The sequence below is a fragment of the Columba livia genome, chromosome 12 (genome assembly GCF_036013475.1).
Source record: "Columba livia isolate bColLiv1 breed racing homer chromosome 12, bColLiv1.pat.W.v2, whole genome shotgun sequence".
Lineage (NCBI taxonomy): Eukaryota > Metazoa > Chordata > Aves > Columbiformes > Columbidae > Columba > Columba livia.
This window is the reverse complement of record NC_088613.1, coordinates 6,294,476-6,311,807: the sequence shown is the minus strand read 5'-3', so window position 1 is coordinate 6,311,807 and position 17,332 is coordinate 6,294,476. Positions and strand designations below refer to the sequence as shown.

General features: G+C 48.9%; 1 protein-coding gene across 5 annotated transcripts in view; it reads right to left on the bottom strand.

The window, feature by feature from the left end:
- The window catches only part of ARHGEF6 (Rac/Cdc42 guanine nucleotide exchange factor 6), a 39,713-nt gene that overhangs the window by 9,977 nt on the left and 12,404 nt on the right, over positions 1-17,332 (bottom strand). For all 5 annotated transcript variants that reach the window (XM_005500516.4, XM_005500515.4, XM_065077523.1 and 2 more), the window contains 13 exons: positions 16,447-16,574; positions 15,835-16,036; positions 13,359-13,429; positions 12,236-12,330; positions 10,613-10,708; positions 9,625-9,747; positions 7,597-7,735; positions 5,553-5,612; positions 3,378-3,524; positions 2,420-2,506; positions 1,367-1,445; positions 468-601; positions 34-159 (listed from right to left, as the gene is read on the bottom strand). In XM_005500516.4, the coding sequence (XP_005500573.2) occupies positions 34-159; positions 468-601; positions 1,367-1,445; positions 2,420-2,506; positions 3,378-3,524; positions 5,553-5,612; positions 7,597-7,735; positions 9,625-9,747; positions 10,613-10,708; positions 12,236-12,330; positions 13,359-13,429; positions 15,835-16,036; positions 16,447-16,574 (1,487 nt within the window). The remainder of the gene's footprint in view (positions 1-33; positions 160-467; positions 602-1,366; positions 1,446-2,419; positions 2,507-3,377; positions 3,525-5,552; positions 5,613-7,596; positions 7,736-9,624; positions 9,748-10,612; positions 10,709-12,235; positions 12,331-13,358; positions 13,430-15,834; positions 16,037-16,446; positions 16,575-17,332) is intronic.

Here is a 17,332-nt window from a genome sequence, read left to right as displayed (position 1 = left end):
CCACACTCCTCTGCAGGCCCACAGGACAATTACCTCTTTGTAACTCAGTGCTGCTGACGGTCTGAGTGGAGGAGCAGGACGAAGGCAGCTCAGGCTCCAGGGCTTGAGGATTTTGGGAGGTTCCAGAGGCCCACGGATCTGTGCGGCCGAACTAAATGTCTGAGAGAATAGATGAGAAGCAAATACAGACTGTTAGCAAACAAACAAGAGAAGAAGAGAAGAAGCAGCAGAGGGGGATGGAGAAGAGTTCACTGTGACCTCCCTTGAGACATCTGCATCATGTAACAAAAACAGGGCAGGATACAGGTAAAATGGTACAAGCATGACACAGTTACAAGCAAAACTGCAGGATGTGTCTTCCAGCTGTACACGTTACTCCAGGATCAAGCTGTATTGCCTAATCAGAGAGCTCAGGCAGTGCTGCGGAACCCCAGGCAGCAGGGAGCCTGGGGGGGTGGGACACTCACCGAATGAGCACCCCAAGACTGCGTTTTGGACACGGTGTTGCACGTCCCCTTGGTCAGCCTTTGCAAGTGGTCCAGCCATTCATGCAAGTCCTGGCTGGTGCTGCAGGACACAGTGATCCGCTCCGTCATGTTCCCTGCAGGAGAGGGTTAAATAACCATCTTTAGCAAGAGGTAGAGACCCAAGAGGAAACACAGGGTGAGATCAGTTTGGCACAGCGGTAAACGGCTCCTCAGCTTGCCAAGTCCAGTGGCTGCAAAAGACCAATGCAAAGATGTGACTGCCCATTGAGCTCTGGGCACCCAGGGCCAGCCAGTGTGAGAGCAGCACAGAAATCTAAGGGAACTGGTGAGATGAATGTGTGAGGAATTATTTAATGGCAAAAGTAAGCAAACGCAACATTTCCATGTATAACAGGACCCTGAAACCAAATACCATCAGCACAAACAGCTGCACTGCAGCCAAGTCACTGAGCATGACAACCATGTATAGCTACAGGTAATGAGACAAATTGAAATGGAAAAGTTGGAGGAACATTAGGAAAGCTACCTGATGAGCAGGGCCACTATTCTGTGCTCACAGCTGTGTGGGATGGACCCCGGATCTAGACACGGCAGGCATTGCACAGAGAAGTGCTGCTGGGGCCACAAACAGCCCTGCCAGGAGATTTGTGCCATACAGAACACTACGGTCTCCAAAAGCAGCCAAAGACAGAGCTCAAGGGCACTGGATGAAGGTTGCCTCAACCAGGAGGGAGATGGTCAGGAACTCAGACAACACGCGGTAAAAAGGCAAAAAGAAGAGTGTGGTGCAATGGGTGGGGGGAAGAGGAGGACCAGTACTTCCAGCAGCAGCTGCTCTTTGTGCTGGGAGGATGTCCCCAGGCAGGGGCCACACTGACCTGCAATTTCAAACATATGCTCGTTCCCTTCCGCATCTTCCAGCTTTGTCAGCGTCATTCCCGTCAAAGGCAGCCTTCCCTAGGAGAATTGAGGAGGAGTCAGTGTCTGCATCTGCTTCCCAGCAGGCGCTGCTCTGCCCGTTTCTGCTGATTCCTTTCTCTTTGGGAAACGTCATTAAAAACTAATTTGTGAAGGCTTCAGACTGCAGAAAGAGTCTCCTTTAATGTATGGATCTAGATTTCCCTACACAAGTAGGTCAAACCCCTGACAACTGAGTCATCCCTGGCTCATCTGCCGCCCTTTCCCTTCACTCGGTGCAAACCCTTTTTACAACCAAGTCAGCAGGATGAACTTTCCCTGGTTTTTCTGAAAGGCTTCCCTGTCCCCATTTTGCAATCTGAACTGCCTGCTCACCTTAATCCTGCTGGGGGGTAAAATCTAAAAGCTCATCCAAATCCTTCCCAAATCTTTCCCATCTCCCCCATCATGCTTGTAGGACACATCAACAGGAGAATATCTGACTGCTTCGGGCATTTGGAGAAAAGCCAAGCTCCCAGCACCCTGACTGCAGCCATTCAAATGGTAAAACACAAGAAATGCAGCGTTTTGAGGTGCCTCATGGAGTGGAAATTTTGTGCTCTTTACAGTGGGCTTTATAGTAGTGAAGTATTTTCCAGAGCTGGCACAACCATGAGACTCAGCTGGCTAGTTGTGTGGGACAAAACCCTACAGCTGGGTCATGACACCTCAAACATACACAAAATTCCTCAGAACAGCATGTAGGACAACATGCTACAAGCATTTTTCAGGTGCATCTTTTTTTTTTCTAATTTTGCAGCATTCGCACTTACCAAGTGCTGTTTAATCAGCTGGCAGGACAAAGACACTAACTGTCCTGGCAGGCACAGTAAAACCAAGCCCTGGTTCCCAGCCTGGGGCACTTGCATCACAACAGAGAGGTTTAAGGAAACAGAGGACTTGAATTTGATAAGAGCTATCTGATTTCCTTTTTCACATATAACGCCTTGCAACCTCAAATTAAGCATGTCTACCTGATAGATGAACCCACTCATCCGTGGGCTTGCAGACAGCATCAGCAGAACGTTTGAAAACAACAAGAAATATCGCTCTTCTTTCTCCTGTGGGGATAAGAATTTAGGTTAGTCCAGCTTGTGATGCACCACAAGCACTTTCCTCCAGCAAACCAAACCTGTTGCAGCTGGAATCACAGCCTGTGACAGATCAGCCCCAAACCAATTATTTTGGCTTCTTTTCTTTACATCATCTCTTTTCTGTACTAGTTTTTACCACACACATTTTGTCTGCATCCTACTAATCCTCCTCCAGTCATTTCAGAGTGCCTCGAAGACCAAAACCTTATGTCCCCCAGCATCTTATGTCCCAAACAAGACTCTGGGACTTGACTCTACAGGGCTTTGTTTACAGGTCTTCCCTTCCCAAGGAAAAGTTGTTACAGCAAGCAAGCAATTCAGTGATGACAAGAACTTTCTCACATCAAGAATGCAGTATGCGTGCCTTTAACACCACTGGTGTGTTGCTTTAGGACCAGTACCACAGGAATCCCTCCAGTTATTTCCAAAGCACAGTCAGCTCTGGAGTGGAACGTCACAGCATCTGCTGTGCTGTGCACAGGACGTGGCAAAATGGTTTCGCTAGTGCACACTTTCAAGTCACTCTCATTTCTCACAGTAAGTCACAGGGGGGAAAAGAGGGAAATTAATGTGCTCTATGACACTGAGATACTTATTTTGCTTGAAAAGTGTGTCACCAAAGACCTGAAGCCAAGCCCCTGAGGTGCCTGACTCCAAAGACCTGCAGAGTCCCATTGCACAGCACCTCTCCAGGCAAAATTATTTATCAGCTTTATTTGTCAGCATGTTTGTTGCTGGTCTGAAGTGGGAGTAGCTGCCGCCTTGCGCCGCTGATCCCGTGAGTAAGGTGCTATTTGGACACCATGTCTTTAGGCAGCAGAATGACCACTGCACTCACCTCACTTCCCCCGCACTGCACCATAACCTGGGACATGTAGATGATGTTTCCCATCGTTTTGATGTCCTCTCCTTCCCAGCGCTGGATGGATTCGGAAAGGATCTGCAGTTCGAGTTGTTTCCTCTTCCTCAGCTCCTGGCATTGTGACTGGGAATCACAGTGGGGTGCTGTGTTAGCCCAAGGGCAGGCGCAAACGCAAACCATTCCAATGCACATGGTTTCACCAGCAAGGCTCCCACAGACACGTGGGCTCAGGGCTGGTCACAGCAAGAGATCAGGAAAGCCTGCTTTGGCTCGATTACATAAAGTTGGTTAAAAAAAGAAAATAAAAATCACACCCTAGCGATTTATGAAATAATGAATACGTTAAAATGTCAAATAAATTGCTAGCTGCACTGAGCAAACTTTTCTTTCCAAACCAGTCCTACCTCTGAGAGTACAGGGTCATATTTTCCAAACCAAGACAGCGCAGAGTGAAATGCCTCTAATTCTGCTGATGCTCGGAGACATTCTGCCCATTTTGCCCAAACAGCAGACAGAGTTATACTTGCAGCAATGCAAAGCCCCCACAAATCAGATGGGTGGATATTTTCTAACCAAAACTTGCAAACCCAAAAGCAGGGCTTGGCACAATATCTCAGTGGTGCAGTACAGTAGCCCAAAAAGAAGCTGTTGAAGGTGCTGTAATTGAAAAGGCTGCACTGATGCTCAGCAGGCGGGGACTGGTAGAGCCCCACAGAACGGCAAGTCCTTCAGCATCTTTCAGCAAGCAGAGGACAATGCTGACTGAGCAACGACAGACCTGCGAGTCCAAGCAAAACTTGCCTTAACTGACCCCTCTGCCAACAGGGAAAATTGCTGCAAAGCCAAACCTGGGTTCAGTTTTCACCAGCTGCTTGTTTTTTTTTCCAAACCTCTGTTTCTGACAGAGGTTTTCCTCCTTTCTAACTCAGTTTCATACAAACTCTTTGACTATCAAGATCTTCAAAGAGAGAGGCTGTGCTGGGTCTAGTCTGAAAATGAACAATTTTGAACCACACAGTGGGGGCTTCCTTTGATTTTACAACTATCCTGTGCTTTGACGGCTCCCTGGGTGTCCAAATCCATCATTCCCAGGGATGCAAATCCCTATAAAATCCACAGCAATCCATTGTAGCCTGAGCAGATGCAATGTGGCTCTGTGATCCCTGCCCTGCTGTCGCTCAGGAGCATCCCTGGTCCCACCATGGAACAACGTGTCTGTCACAAGGGGCATTTCTGCCGGTTTAACCTCAAATCCGCACTGAACCTTTGTAGTCATAATGCAATTAAATTAAATGCTCAGTGCCCAAGCACACATTTCAAGTAAATGTAACATGATCACCCTTTCCTGTTTTCTATGAACTTTCTCCTCCCCATCTTTTTATCTGCACTGCTGAGCACCGAAAACTTGCATCTGCTGTGCTAAGGAAGGAAGCTGGACCACATCTGGAGTGGTTCTAGTGAAAGGTATTCAGTGGCTACGAAACGAGAGAGACTAAAGCTTTTTTAATAATCGAAAAAAGCTTTGCCAGGTAAAACCTTTGTGCACGTGGATGGCTTTTCCCACCTCTTTTTCATATCTTCGCAGTAGGACTTAGAGGGTTGGAGGTAACACAGCTCACAGAAGTAGGATTGTTATCTCTGACTCATTCCCTGCTCTGTTCCCCACTGGTGGCTACAGCACCACAAATTTCCTGCAATTCAGTCAAAACCTCCTGATGCCCAAGGAGCAAACCTCAACAAAACCAAGAGTCACTCAACATGCTCAGAGGGGTTGAGTCAGACACCCTCGTTCACCTTTCAGAGCTCATCTGAATGAGCAAGGGTGGGCTAGTTTCAGGTGGCAGGTGATCAGGGTATGGAGACAAAAGGAAATGAAAGGAACCCTATCACCACCACTACCCACACGTGGCTTTCTGCAGTGGAGGAGAAAGCTGGAGATTCTGTTTCTGCTGCTGGGACCACGAAGCCAGCGTGTAACCGCTGAAACACACGGGCAGAGGGGCAGCTCTAGGCTCGAAACTTGAAATTAAGATTCTTCATAACCGATCTTTTCCATTCCAAAAGACCTTTTTTTCTAATGTCAGGCTTGACTCATTCTTCATGAAACACAGCCCTGAAACGGAGCACTCTATTTTAAGAATTGCCACCTACCACAAGGGACTTGAAGGATGTGATGGCTTTCAAAACATCTTCGTGATCTGCATGCGCCTCCTAGTGAAAAAAAAAAGTGAAAAGGCTCTAGCAGCTGCCCTGGGAAGCACCCACCGCCCCAGCACAGCACCCAGGGCTGCAGAGCTCGCAGGGTGCTGGGGACGTGGGGTTCCTGCAGCAGGGGCTGCAGGAGGCGGACAAAATCCCCCAGGTATCTTCCTCACCACCCTGTTCAATGTGATATGGTTTAAAGCAACTACGCAATTCATTGATACCCATTTAATGAGTGCAAAGTGGCAAAAGCAGATAGGGTTTTACTTCTAGCAAACTCAGCTGGCAACAAAAAAAACATTCAAAATAGGTGGAGGTGCAAGGTGGATTTCTGGTTTCACCTTTGGGGAGGAAGCTTCCACTGGCATGCAAGGTTGCTCCAACCATTTCCCCATCAAGGGTGCAGTTTCCAGGAGCATCACCTCTGGGTTTAAGGGAGGGCACATCTGCAGGGAGAGCTCTTGGAGCAGGGCGGGGAAAGCAGGATAGCAGGATGTTGCCCCTTATCTCTGACTGCAGCTGCCTTCTGGTACTCTCCCGGCACCTCCTCCTGGGCATCTCAGGCCCTACATCATAAGCTCTTCACCCTCCAGACCTCATGCCAGGCAAATCCAAAGGTGTTTAGGTTGTGATGAAGCTGTCTCTGCAGCTGTGAGAGCCTACCTGGGATCGCTCACCTCCAACGCTGGGACAAGGGCTGCCCTGGACAGACCTGCACCGTCTCCAGTTGTGCAGCAGTGCAGGGAATGCTGTGGTATACAGCCACAATGTATCACAGTATCACAGTATGTTTGGGATTGGAAGGGACATCAAAAGATCATCTAGTCTTGCCTACATCCATACACTTCCCACAGCTTCACAGCTTAAACCTCAGCTCTACTGATTCATGCAACCAAACCCCCACACTTGGCTTAGAAACTAAGAGAAACAGGTTGATGTGTGTGTCCCTAGATCCACTGCTGACCCCACCCAGCATCCTGGAAACAGCACGCGTGTCTTTGTATGGGCATGGTGGCTGCAGCCAAGCTCGGCTCAGTCCCTGCAGCTCAGCTAAGCCAGGCAAGAGCACGATAGGCCAGGCCTGTAGTGTGCCTACAAGTGCAGGCTTATGCCCTCTCCTGTGCAGAAAAAATCCTGCCTCAAGCACAGAGGTTTTAATCCTCTCGCTGGGATCTGAATTTGAATGATCATGGCTAAGCATGCTGAGTAATTAACTAGGAGCTAATATTGGAAGAGGGGGAAAAAGCAAACTGGGTTAAAAATAAACTGTTACTTTGGTTTTCTTCACCTCCTTGTACCACCCCCAAGGTTTGCATCCCTGCAGCTGGAGTGCATGAGCAGGTGAATGAGTAGCAGAGCTCCAGTGGCAGAGGGATGGACATCTCTACAGTCTCCCAGAAGGGAGAAACGTCCTAAAGTAGATCTGCCACCTGCCAAGGAAGTCTCTGTCCCCCTCACTGTTCCCCCTCCTCTCAGGCACTCGCTCCTCCACCCCTACATCTGCACCAGCTGCCATCTGGATGTCTATCCCCATGTCTGTCTCTGTGACTCTGCGTCCACCCTGGAGCACCAGCCTTGGGCAAGAGGCGGGCATGTGCCTGTGAGGTGAAGGAGCGAGCAGCAAGGGATAGGAATCTCATCAAATGATAATAAAACCAGTGATTTATTACCCACTGTGAAAATAAATACCAGCTGTAGCCTGACCTTGAATTCTGCTTTAACTTGTGCTGGAAACAGCCCATCTTTGAGGAAGGGCTGGGGCAAAGAGCAGGCAATGCCTTCCCACAACTCTGCTCTGCCTCCTCCATCACTTTACCACTTTTAATCTGAAAGGTGTCACACAGACGTGGAACATCTCCTTGGGGGTGGTAAGTACTTTTGCCAATGTGGTGGTCAAATACCAACAGGCAGAGGTACCTCTCGCAGCTTGGGGGGTGCAGCTCTTGTAGCATCAAGGGGCACAGCCTGCCCAGCAGCCCCACATCCCACCTACCTCCATGTGCCGCTCCAGCTCCTGCAGCAGCGTCACGTATTTATCCAGCCTTACGAAGGGTTTGCTGAGGCTGGTGGTTAAGATGAGAATGCCTGGGTTGGCCGCACCCTGGCTCTCCATGAACTTCTCCAGCTCATCGCTATAAATAGAGACAACAACAAGGAGAAGGGCTCGCTGAGGGCGGTGTTTTGCTGCCTCCCACGCTCTTCGGCTGGCTAGGGCTCTGCTCTGAGTTGTGCTGTTTTAAAAGCAGCCCAGCCTCCCCTTTTGCAAACCCAGCAGGGTGGGCAGGGAGCTGCGAGCTTCCAGCTGCAGCCCAGAAGGTCAATCATATCTCGGGCTGCACCAAAAGCAGCGTGACCAACAGCTCAAGGGAGGTGATTCTGCCCCTCTGCTCTGCTCCAGTGAGACCCCACCTGGAGTCCTGTGTCCAACTCTGGTTCCTCAGCACAGGACACACATGGACCTGTTGGAGAGGGGCCAGAGGAGCCACAGGAATGATCCGAGGCTGGAACAGCTCTGCTGGGAGGACAGGCTGAGAGAGTTGGGTGTTCAGCCTGGGGAAGAGAAGGCTCCAGGGAGACCTTATTGCGGCCTTTCTCTACTTAAAAGGGGCCGATAAGAAAGAAGGGGGCAGACTGAAAGAGTTGAGGTGTTCAGCCTGGGGAAGAGAAGGCTCCAGGGAGACCTTATTGTGGCCTTTCTCTACTTACAAGGGGACGATAAGAAAGATGGGGACAGACTTTTTAGCTGGGCCTGTTGCGATAGGACAAGGAGTAACGGTTTTAAACTAAAGAAGAGGAGATTCAGGCTAGATATAAGGAAGAATTTTTTTACAATGACGGTGGTGAAACACTGGCCCAGGTTGCCCAGAGAGGTGGTGGATGCCTCATCCCTGGAGACATCCCAGGCCAGGCTGGACGGGGCTCTGAGCAACCCGAGCTGGGTGAAGATGTCCCTGCTCATGGCAGGAGTGGCACTGGATGAGCTTTGAAGGTCCCTTCCAGCCCAAACTATTCTGTGATTCCAGGGGATGCAGGGGAGGACGCAACTGACCCCCCGGCACAGTGAGGTGGCACAGGGCCAGGTGTCTGGTGGGCAGCGTGGGCTGCAGAGGCTGGTGCTGCGCTGGAAGATGCCACAGCAACACGCTGGGTCCCTGCTGGGAGCCGTGACGCAGGTGTGAGCGCGTACACCACTCTGGAAAACGTGGCTTGAATGTGCCAGCGCATTTGCTAAAGCTGATTCTTTGACTGATTTAAGAAAAGGGGTCAGACTGAGGAATCACATGAATGAGTCATTTACAGAAGCCAGGCTTTTCATTAGGCTGAATTAAAGCTGGATTTCAGCAGAGAAGTAAATATATTGTGAATTGCCATTACAGAAAGGGAAGACTTAAACAGCATGGCCAGGCTCCTGGCTGTGCCATCGCTGCAGACAGGACAGCTAAACTGCAGCAGGGATGACACAGTTGCAGCCCTTTGGCTTGGCATGCTCTTTAGCATGATCTTACACAAATTCAGGTGTCTATGCAAATTAGACATGTTGAAGGAAGGTGTTATTACTGGAATCTACCTACAAGCTGGCAAATTAACCATTTGGTTGAAGAGCAGCTGAATTATTAAATTGGGTAACTGTGACTTGATGACCACCTTCCTTTTGCAATGATGTGTCCCACACCATAGTGTCACAGGAGAAGATATTCCCATGTGTCAGTGTGTGAGCACTTCCATAGTGGGTCTGAAACAACATCTGGGAGATGCTACAGGAAGGGCTGAAATCGCCTCTGTTTTACCCAAGCTAAGAGTCCTGTGAGACCAGCTGAGAAGACAAGCAGCATGAGTTGTCTTCATGCTGGAGCAGAGAGGCTACGCTGAAGAGCCCAAAGTCCCAGCAGTTTTCCCAACAGCAGAATCTCTTTGCTCTATTGTCAAAATACAGGTCAAAAGCCACGCCAGGCCAAGTATTAATAATAAAAGTAACTTTTAAAAGGCAGGATTTCACTGCATCTCCTCTTCCATCACTCACCTGTGTTGTGTGAGGACGTTGACAGCGGATGGGTGGTTAGCACAGTATGTCAGGTACAGGGAGCGGAACTGAGGCATCAGGTTCATGAAACAGCCTCCCACGCGCTGCTGGTTCTCGGGGAGCCTACAGACACCAACACACCAGCCACAACATTAAGCTTCTTGATCTGCACCCTGCAGCTACGGCACTCTCAGGGATCTGCCCAGGAACCACCTGCTGTGTGGGGACATTCCCAGGTCACTGTGTAACTGCAGAGCCGAGCTTGGGGAGGAGGATGAAAGTCCTCAGGTAGGACTGGGTATCACAACCTTTTACCAGCCCGGGACAAGGTGTGACCCAGCACGTCCTGTCCCACCAGCAGAGCTGCAGCTGGGATGCTGTAGCTCACTGTAGCTGATGAGGATGTGCTGGAAAGCACTGGGTGCTGTGGAGGGGGATGTTGCACCATCTGGGTTGCCCATGAATATGACAGAGGAGATAGAGTGAGAAAACGAAGCCACAGCCTGAATACATTTCCAATATTCAATCTTTTCCTCATCTCTTTCCAGCCCTTCCAAAGGAGAGGCTGGGCTAAGGCTGAACACGTGTGCCAGCCTCCCCGTGGGAAATCATTACCTCTAATAATTTGCTGTTTGCTTCCTGGCAATCTCCATCTTCATGCCTGCCAGAACTCCCACCCTGCATGTGTCTGCATCTTTGGTCTAGTGACACCTTCACGTCAGGTCTAGTGACACTCTCATTCAGCAGGTGCCATAACAGTAGAAATGTCAGCTTCTTCTAACTTCCCTCCTGCCAAAGCACTACCTGCTGCCTTTCTTCAATCTTGTTATTTTCTTCTATATTTTCTTCTATATTTTCTTCTATATTTAACATTCTATATTTTCTTCTATATTTATCAGACAGGAGGAACATTAATGAACATGTCTTTCTATTATTTTTAGCTGCAGTTTAATAGCTTAACACCCTTGGCACTATGGCGTGAGCTTACTTTGCAACTTCTTCCAAGGCTTGGTTCAGTGTTTGCTGAAATGCAGAGATTTCTTCTACGTTTCCCAGCAATGATGCGATGTCCACGGCGCTGAGCCTAGAAGAGTCAAATCGCCAATTAGCATCAAAGAGATGTTGCTCTCAGGAGCTCCCCCATGGTATCTGTAAGCAGTTCTTCCAAAAAGACCCAAGAATTTCTCTTTCCCCAGATACACCATCAGACATGGGAAAACACAGAATCCACAATCTGTGAGCTGCATAACACAGCCTTCCGGAGAAGATGTCTGCTGTCAAGGATTATCTTAATTGGATTTTAATCACTTAATCACACTAATCTTCTTAGATATTTAGCTGTCTAATAAACATAGACAGATGGGATTTCAGCCAGGGGTGGGGAAGGAGGTGTGTGCACAGACAAAGCTTTGTCTTCAGGGATTCATGCTGTGGGTTTCCCTATGGGAAGAGGGTCCTAAAGAGCAGCCCCTCAGGTAGGGGTTGCTTTGTTCCTTGAGAGAAGCTGGATTTTTCCTAGCCAAATCTAATGTGTCTGCTTCTGTCATCCTCAGAGCAACCCTCAGAGTCACTCTTGTCCCGCCCTCATTTAAGCCATTTGCTTAATGCCAAGGCTGAGAGCACAAGAAAATTTAACAGCTGAATATATCCCACGTGGAAACACAGGAAGGAAGGAGAGATTTAAATACAAAAGGCCTTAAGACACTGCTTTCCCCCCGCTCCAGACTGGACAATGTCTAAATATCTGCCCTTTGCTCGTGATGCCCCAGGACTGCCCGGTGCTCCTGCCGCCTGCTCAGCCAGAGGGACCCTGGCCCCAAACACAGCCGCGTGGATGGGGTGACTGAGCCGGCACCGTTCGGAAGAGACGACTGCAAAGCTAAAGCAATAAGCAGGAGGGGAAGGTCTTTTCTGCAGGGTGAAATTATTGACAGCAATCTGCTGCGAGGTACCAGTATGCTGCCTGGGCAAGGACAGGACGGTGTGTGCTGCCCCTGCACCACGCTGCCCAGCACGGATGGAAAACACAAAAACACACAGGCTTATTTCCACAGGTAAAGCCCTGACGAAGTCCCCCAGTCACCCCGGTGTTGCTCAGGCCGTGAGGGATAGCAGCAAGGAGGTTCTAAGAGCCGATGGCTGCACAGATGGGGAGACAGGGTCACTTCTCACTCAGCAGCAGGTTGGATTCAGCGAGAGGCAATCTAACCGCAGAGAACATGTGTCGTCACGCACAAAATGAAGAGATGACAAGGAGATGCCGCTTGGGGCTGAAAAGTCACAACAAGGCAAATCACAAGGGAAGAAGCCATGCAAGGCATGCCGCTGGGAAACACGCATGCCGGGACGGCCAGGCACCAGTTTGCAGATGGGGTGGAGCAGCCAGCCCTCTACCAGATGGAAATGCCCATTTCTAACACAGCCCAATGCCTGGGGAATAGGAAAGAGCAGAAGCCTGTACAACGTGGGGTTTTTTTCCTGGTTCACAGAAGCTGCGAGGCTTTACAAGAAGAGCAGTAACAGTCCCTAACAAACACTCAAAAGCAGCAAAGTAATGAACTATGGTCAATGTTACAGGGTCCTCTCGACCTCAGATGCCCTTATATCTTACTTATCATAAGACTGGAGGGGTCTTAAGTAATTTCCCAGAAGTGACTGTAGTTCCTTCGCATAATCTCGTTCTGTTTCCAGAATATTTTGCAACACCTAGGGTGAGAGACAGAGCACTGAGTAGATCCTAGAACCAGTGACCAGTGAAAGGAACATGACATCAGCTTCCAAGGGTGGAAAAGCATGGAAGTGTATTTGAAGTCCATAAATTACATTTGTTAATGCAGAACCCAAAACACTCAGAGAAGCCCTGAGGGTCCAGTTTCGGGATTTTACTTTGCAAACTGGGGGAGTCCTGGCAAGCAGGAGTTAAGGGCTGCTTCTACTCTGGTAAAGCATGAAGACAACATCAGTTTGGACCCGAGTTTAGTATTTGACCCCTGGGAGGCTCATGCCTAACCCTACATGCATAACCGGCTGCCAAGGTATGCAAGCGAATGGTTTGTTCATGCATCCTGGGAGCACCGTTTGCAGGAGGGCAGGCGACAATTTAACGGCAACAGTGGCCAGACCAAGGGCGGCTCCTGCAGCAGCTCCAGCCAGGGCACAGCTCACTTGCCACTTCAAGGACATGCTGAGTTGGGTTTGGTCTTGCTAATCCATCTCAGCAGCCAATTCGTCTCCAGCAGCAGGGTGGGCAAACCTGCACGCTGCCAGTTAGCACTGAAGTTTCTCAGCATAGAAGAGCTTTGGAGAGAGTGGAGGTGGTTCCCAGCTCTCTGGACGTATTGTTTCTGCTTTGCTTTACTTGAAATACATTTAGATATGCTGATGAGCACGTTTCACCTCCGGCCCTGAGAGCCAGGGATGTTCGTGTGCAGAGATTTTAACTCTCACACCGCAGGGGTCCCTCGTGCCTTATTCCCTATCACTGATCTCCAAGCTGCTGCCTTTGCTATGTTATATCTCAGTTGCCTACTTTGAGTCTCTCCTTTTGACATCTTGCAGCAACTTCCATTTGCGGTTATTGTCTCGACAGCCCTGAATCAAGGAAGCATTTAAATACGGAGTCACATGCCCAATTGTTACAAATCGCTTCAACTGGTTTCTAAGGGAAGGAGCTGGTTCAGAAGATTAATAATATGCTACTTATTAAAACGTATGATCAGCACTTTAAAACTTACCACAGGGTAATAATTCTTTGTCAGCTGAGTGCCTTCAAGTCCTTTTAATGCTTTGGGAGAGAGTGGTTTATCTGTAGGAAAAAAAATACGTCAATAAATTATAGTGCACAGCTCTCATTTTTCCAGCAGGAAAAGCCACTGCATCATGTCCAACAAACATAACTTCATAACTTTGATTGCAGGGTTTTGTTTGCCTGCTTCAGAAACACAGGAGCAAACCAAAGGTGCGCACAACACCAAAGGCAGCCAAGCAAGTCGCACCAGAAGACTCTGCCAAATAACTTACAGGTTTGCCCTGAAAACAGTGGCAGCAGCCCAGTGTCTGGCACTGTTTGGAGCTACAGTTTGGCTTCACCCGGCCCACAAAATTTGGGATTTAACACTGGGCGTCTATCTGAAATGCTGGATACAGCGATATGTTCCAGGTGATTCACAAAGCACTTGAAGCCAACAACAACCAAGACGCTGAACCTCGAGCCCCACAGTCATTTGCAATGCAAAATCCTTCTCCAAACGAAGGTAGATTTGAATTAAAAAGCTCACACGAACCTGGAAGTCAATTCCCACCTTCTTCTACCTTTGTTAAATCCCTGTGGATGCCTCCAGCATCGTGCACACACACATCTGCAAGTCTCCACTCCGATTTCCCTTCCCTCCAGAAGCCCGTTCCCACCAGCACCACGGCTTTGCCAGCTCCCCCGGCACGGCAGTGGCACCGTTGTCCCTCTGTACCCAAACACCGGGTGCCCTGCGGAGCAGCTGCTGTCTCCTCACTCCCCGCAATCACTCACAGAAGGCAATTCCTTCCACACCAATAGCAGGGGAGAAGCTTCAAATTGATAAATTTAGCCCCTGGAAACCTCAACTTGATGTATCGTCTAATTATTGCCCTTGTCGATTTTCCTGTCACTTCCAGCCGGGAGCTTGGTGCCTCATTTAAAGGCTCGGAGGAGCTTTGCTCCACACAGCTAGATATTTCCACCCAAAGAGCACACTTAGGACACGGTGGAAGCACAGACACTGCTGAAAAACAAGTAATTCAATTTGGAGGGACACGTCTCACACATCGGAGGCAATGGAAGGTGGCTTCTGCAGGTTTCCAGGCAGGGATCCCCCAGGCTGCAGCCCAGGCTGCGGTCCCTGCAGCCGTCATTTGCAACACGGCCACATGTCCTCAGCAAGCAGGGGTCGGGGGAATGAACCCCCCTCCCAAGTGAAATGGGTGCTGGAGAGTGATCTAGAGGGAAAATATCTGTGGTTTTTTTAAAAACAAAAAATCAGATGGGCTCCTACATGAGCATCAATGAGACTCGCCCTTTGCTTCAGTGACGTGTTGTTTTTTTCATGCAGCTCCCATCTGGTTTTCCCATGGGACTGAAGTTTGTTGTCCTTTTATAAAAAAAACCCTAACGTTGCTCTTCTCCACTCGCTGACTTAATTAGCGACTCCTGGGTTGTGCCAGACAAGCCTTCAATCTCTGCTGCAATGTCCTGCTCCAGCTCAGACATCATTTCCCAGAGGAAAATAGTGGGAGACGAGATACCCTAACAACGATATTTTCATTTAGAAGTAAATAAAAGCTGGCCTGATTCTGAACTCATTAATTTTATTCTTCCTTCCTTTGCATTTTTTATTCTTCCCTCCTTTGGTTTTTCGCTTGCAAGTGGGGGAGCAAGAATGTCTAACAGGGGCTGTGCACTCTGCAGATCTCTCACAGCATTTAAGGCCAGGGCTGATCCTAAGGCATAAAACCAGCACTGAACACACAACAGGTCTCTCTCTGTCTAAGTCAAGCCCCCAAGGCGCATTAAGGAATTAAAGTTGGATTTTGTAAGAAAAAAAACAAGTTTACTGTCACACAATGGCCTCGGAAGCACAACAGGGTGAGCTGATTGAATGGGTATGCAGCGGTACAGGGCAGTTAGCCAGGAGCATGCTTCACATCATCACCACCCCACATCTGGTTAAAATCACAGGGCAGAAAATGTTAAGGACACTCAAGACAAAGCTCAATAAAGGCAGCTGGATCATTCCCTCCCTCTTCCTTTCTCAGTATTGCCTGTAGCATTGCAGCAGAAGATGCATCTGGGGGAAAATGTACTATGTGAAATCAGCCATCACTATGGACAAACCAGGGGAGCGTTCCCTGCGGTCATACAGTTTTTGTTGGTTTCCTCACTGAGACGTGAGCACCCACCACTGCCAGGATCAAATGCAAATTCAATGCCTGACTAAGGTCTCTGACAAAAAGCCATAGAAAGGCATGATGCTCTGGGGAAGAGGGCAAACAGCTCTCAAAGAACTCATGCGAAAGACTAGGATTTACCCTTCTGGCCTCATTCATCCTTCCATTAGCACTGCTGCTTTAAGGACACAAATGGCCTTTAATAAATAGCAGCAATTTCCCGAAGGCACAAGGATCTACACTTCATTATACCGCTGCCATTCAATCAGTCCTTGAAAGCAGTTTGCTTACCGGTGGATTTGATTTCTCTGACGTAGTTACTTGGGAACCAGCCTGTTTTTCCATTCAAGGTCCCTTCCCACCAGCCCCCTTCTTCAACCCGGGTGACATAAATAATGTCTCCTTTGTTAACAGAGAGTTCATCCTCGTTGGTCTGCTTAAAATTGAACCTGGCCTTTACCACCAGCTGATGACTGCCATTCTCGGTCATCTCCTAAGGAAAGAAACATGGGAAAACATCAGTAAGTAGTCCAAAAAAGTAGAAGCCACTAGGACAAGCTATTGTTCTTCTTTGTTGTGACAGCTGTTTTCTCAGTATTGCTCTTTATAACAGCAATAATGTCTTGCTTTTGTGTAAGCACTCCTGCCAGAGGACTGTGAGGTCCCCAAGCATTAATTTAGTATCACAGTGCAACAGAGCGCAGATAAGAATCACTCTTCTCGTGTCACAGAGAGGAGCACTGCGAGTTGGAGAAGCCACCAGACTCTCTCCAGCCAGGGCAGCAAAGCTGTGATGGAGATCAGGGCAGGACAAGCACCTCTGGCATGCTCAACCCAGAGGTACCACTCATACTCCCCTACCCCCACCATTAAACCCTTGATGACATGTTAAATAAAGGATACCACAGGCTTGGACTGCCTCCTCAACACCCTCGATGACCGGGAAGCTGCACCGTTGGAGTCAGCGTGGGGACCTCCAGCCGCAGAGCTAGGAGACGATAGATGTGAACATGGCCCTTTTGACGGCTGATCTGGTAAGGCAAAAACAACATCTGAGTTCTACTCAGCTGTCCCCCATCCCTCTGCATTACAGTAAAACAAAGGCTAAAGCCTGTAAAGTAAACAACAAAACAGTTGAAGGAGCATCTCTTGGTGCAGAATAGCAAGTGTACTGCATCTCCAGTGCGGGTACTCCCAGTCAATGGTGAGGATGGTTTTGCTGGGCTCGGTCAATGCTAGACATGAGGAAGAAAATTTTTTACAATGAGGGTGGCGAAATACCGGTCCAGGTTGCTCAGAGAGGTGGTGGATGCCCCATCCCTGAAGACATCCCAGGCCAGGCTGGACGGGGCTCTGAGCAACCTGAGCTGGTGCAGATGTCCCTGCTCATGGCAGGGGTGGCACTGGGGGAGCTGGGAAGGTCCCTTCCAACCCAAACTGTTCTATAATTCTATAAATGCTTCCATGATGGAAGAAGTTGAATTGCATCCCAATGCACTCTGAGGTTATGCCAGCTTTGCAGACACACATCCAATCACAGTATGTTTGTGAAATCCCCCTTAAAACTGTAGAAACATAGAATAACAGCCCAATGCCACCCAACTGGGAATGTTTCTGGGATCTGAGTAAGCACCACTGAAGGTGTTTCAAAGTTTAGCTCACAAGTGAGTGAGCTTAGGTCACCTCTGCAGCTGCAGCGTGGGCTTCCATGCTGAGTGGAGAAGAATGCTGAACAGCTGGTCAACACAATCGCTTCTCTATTTAGATAAGTCCTTCTGGGTTCATTATA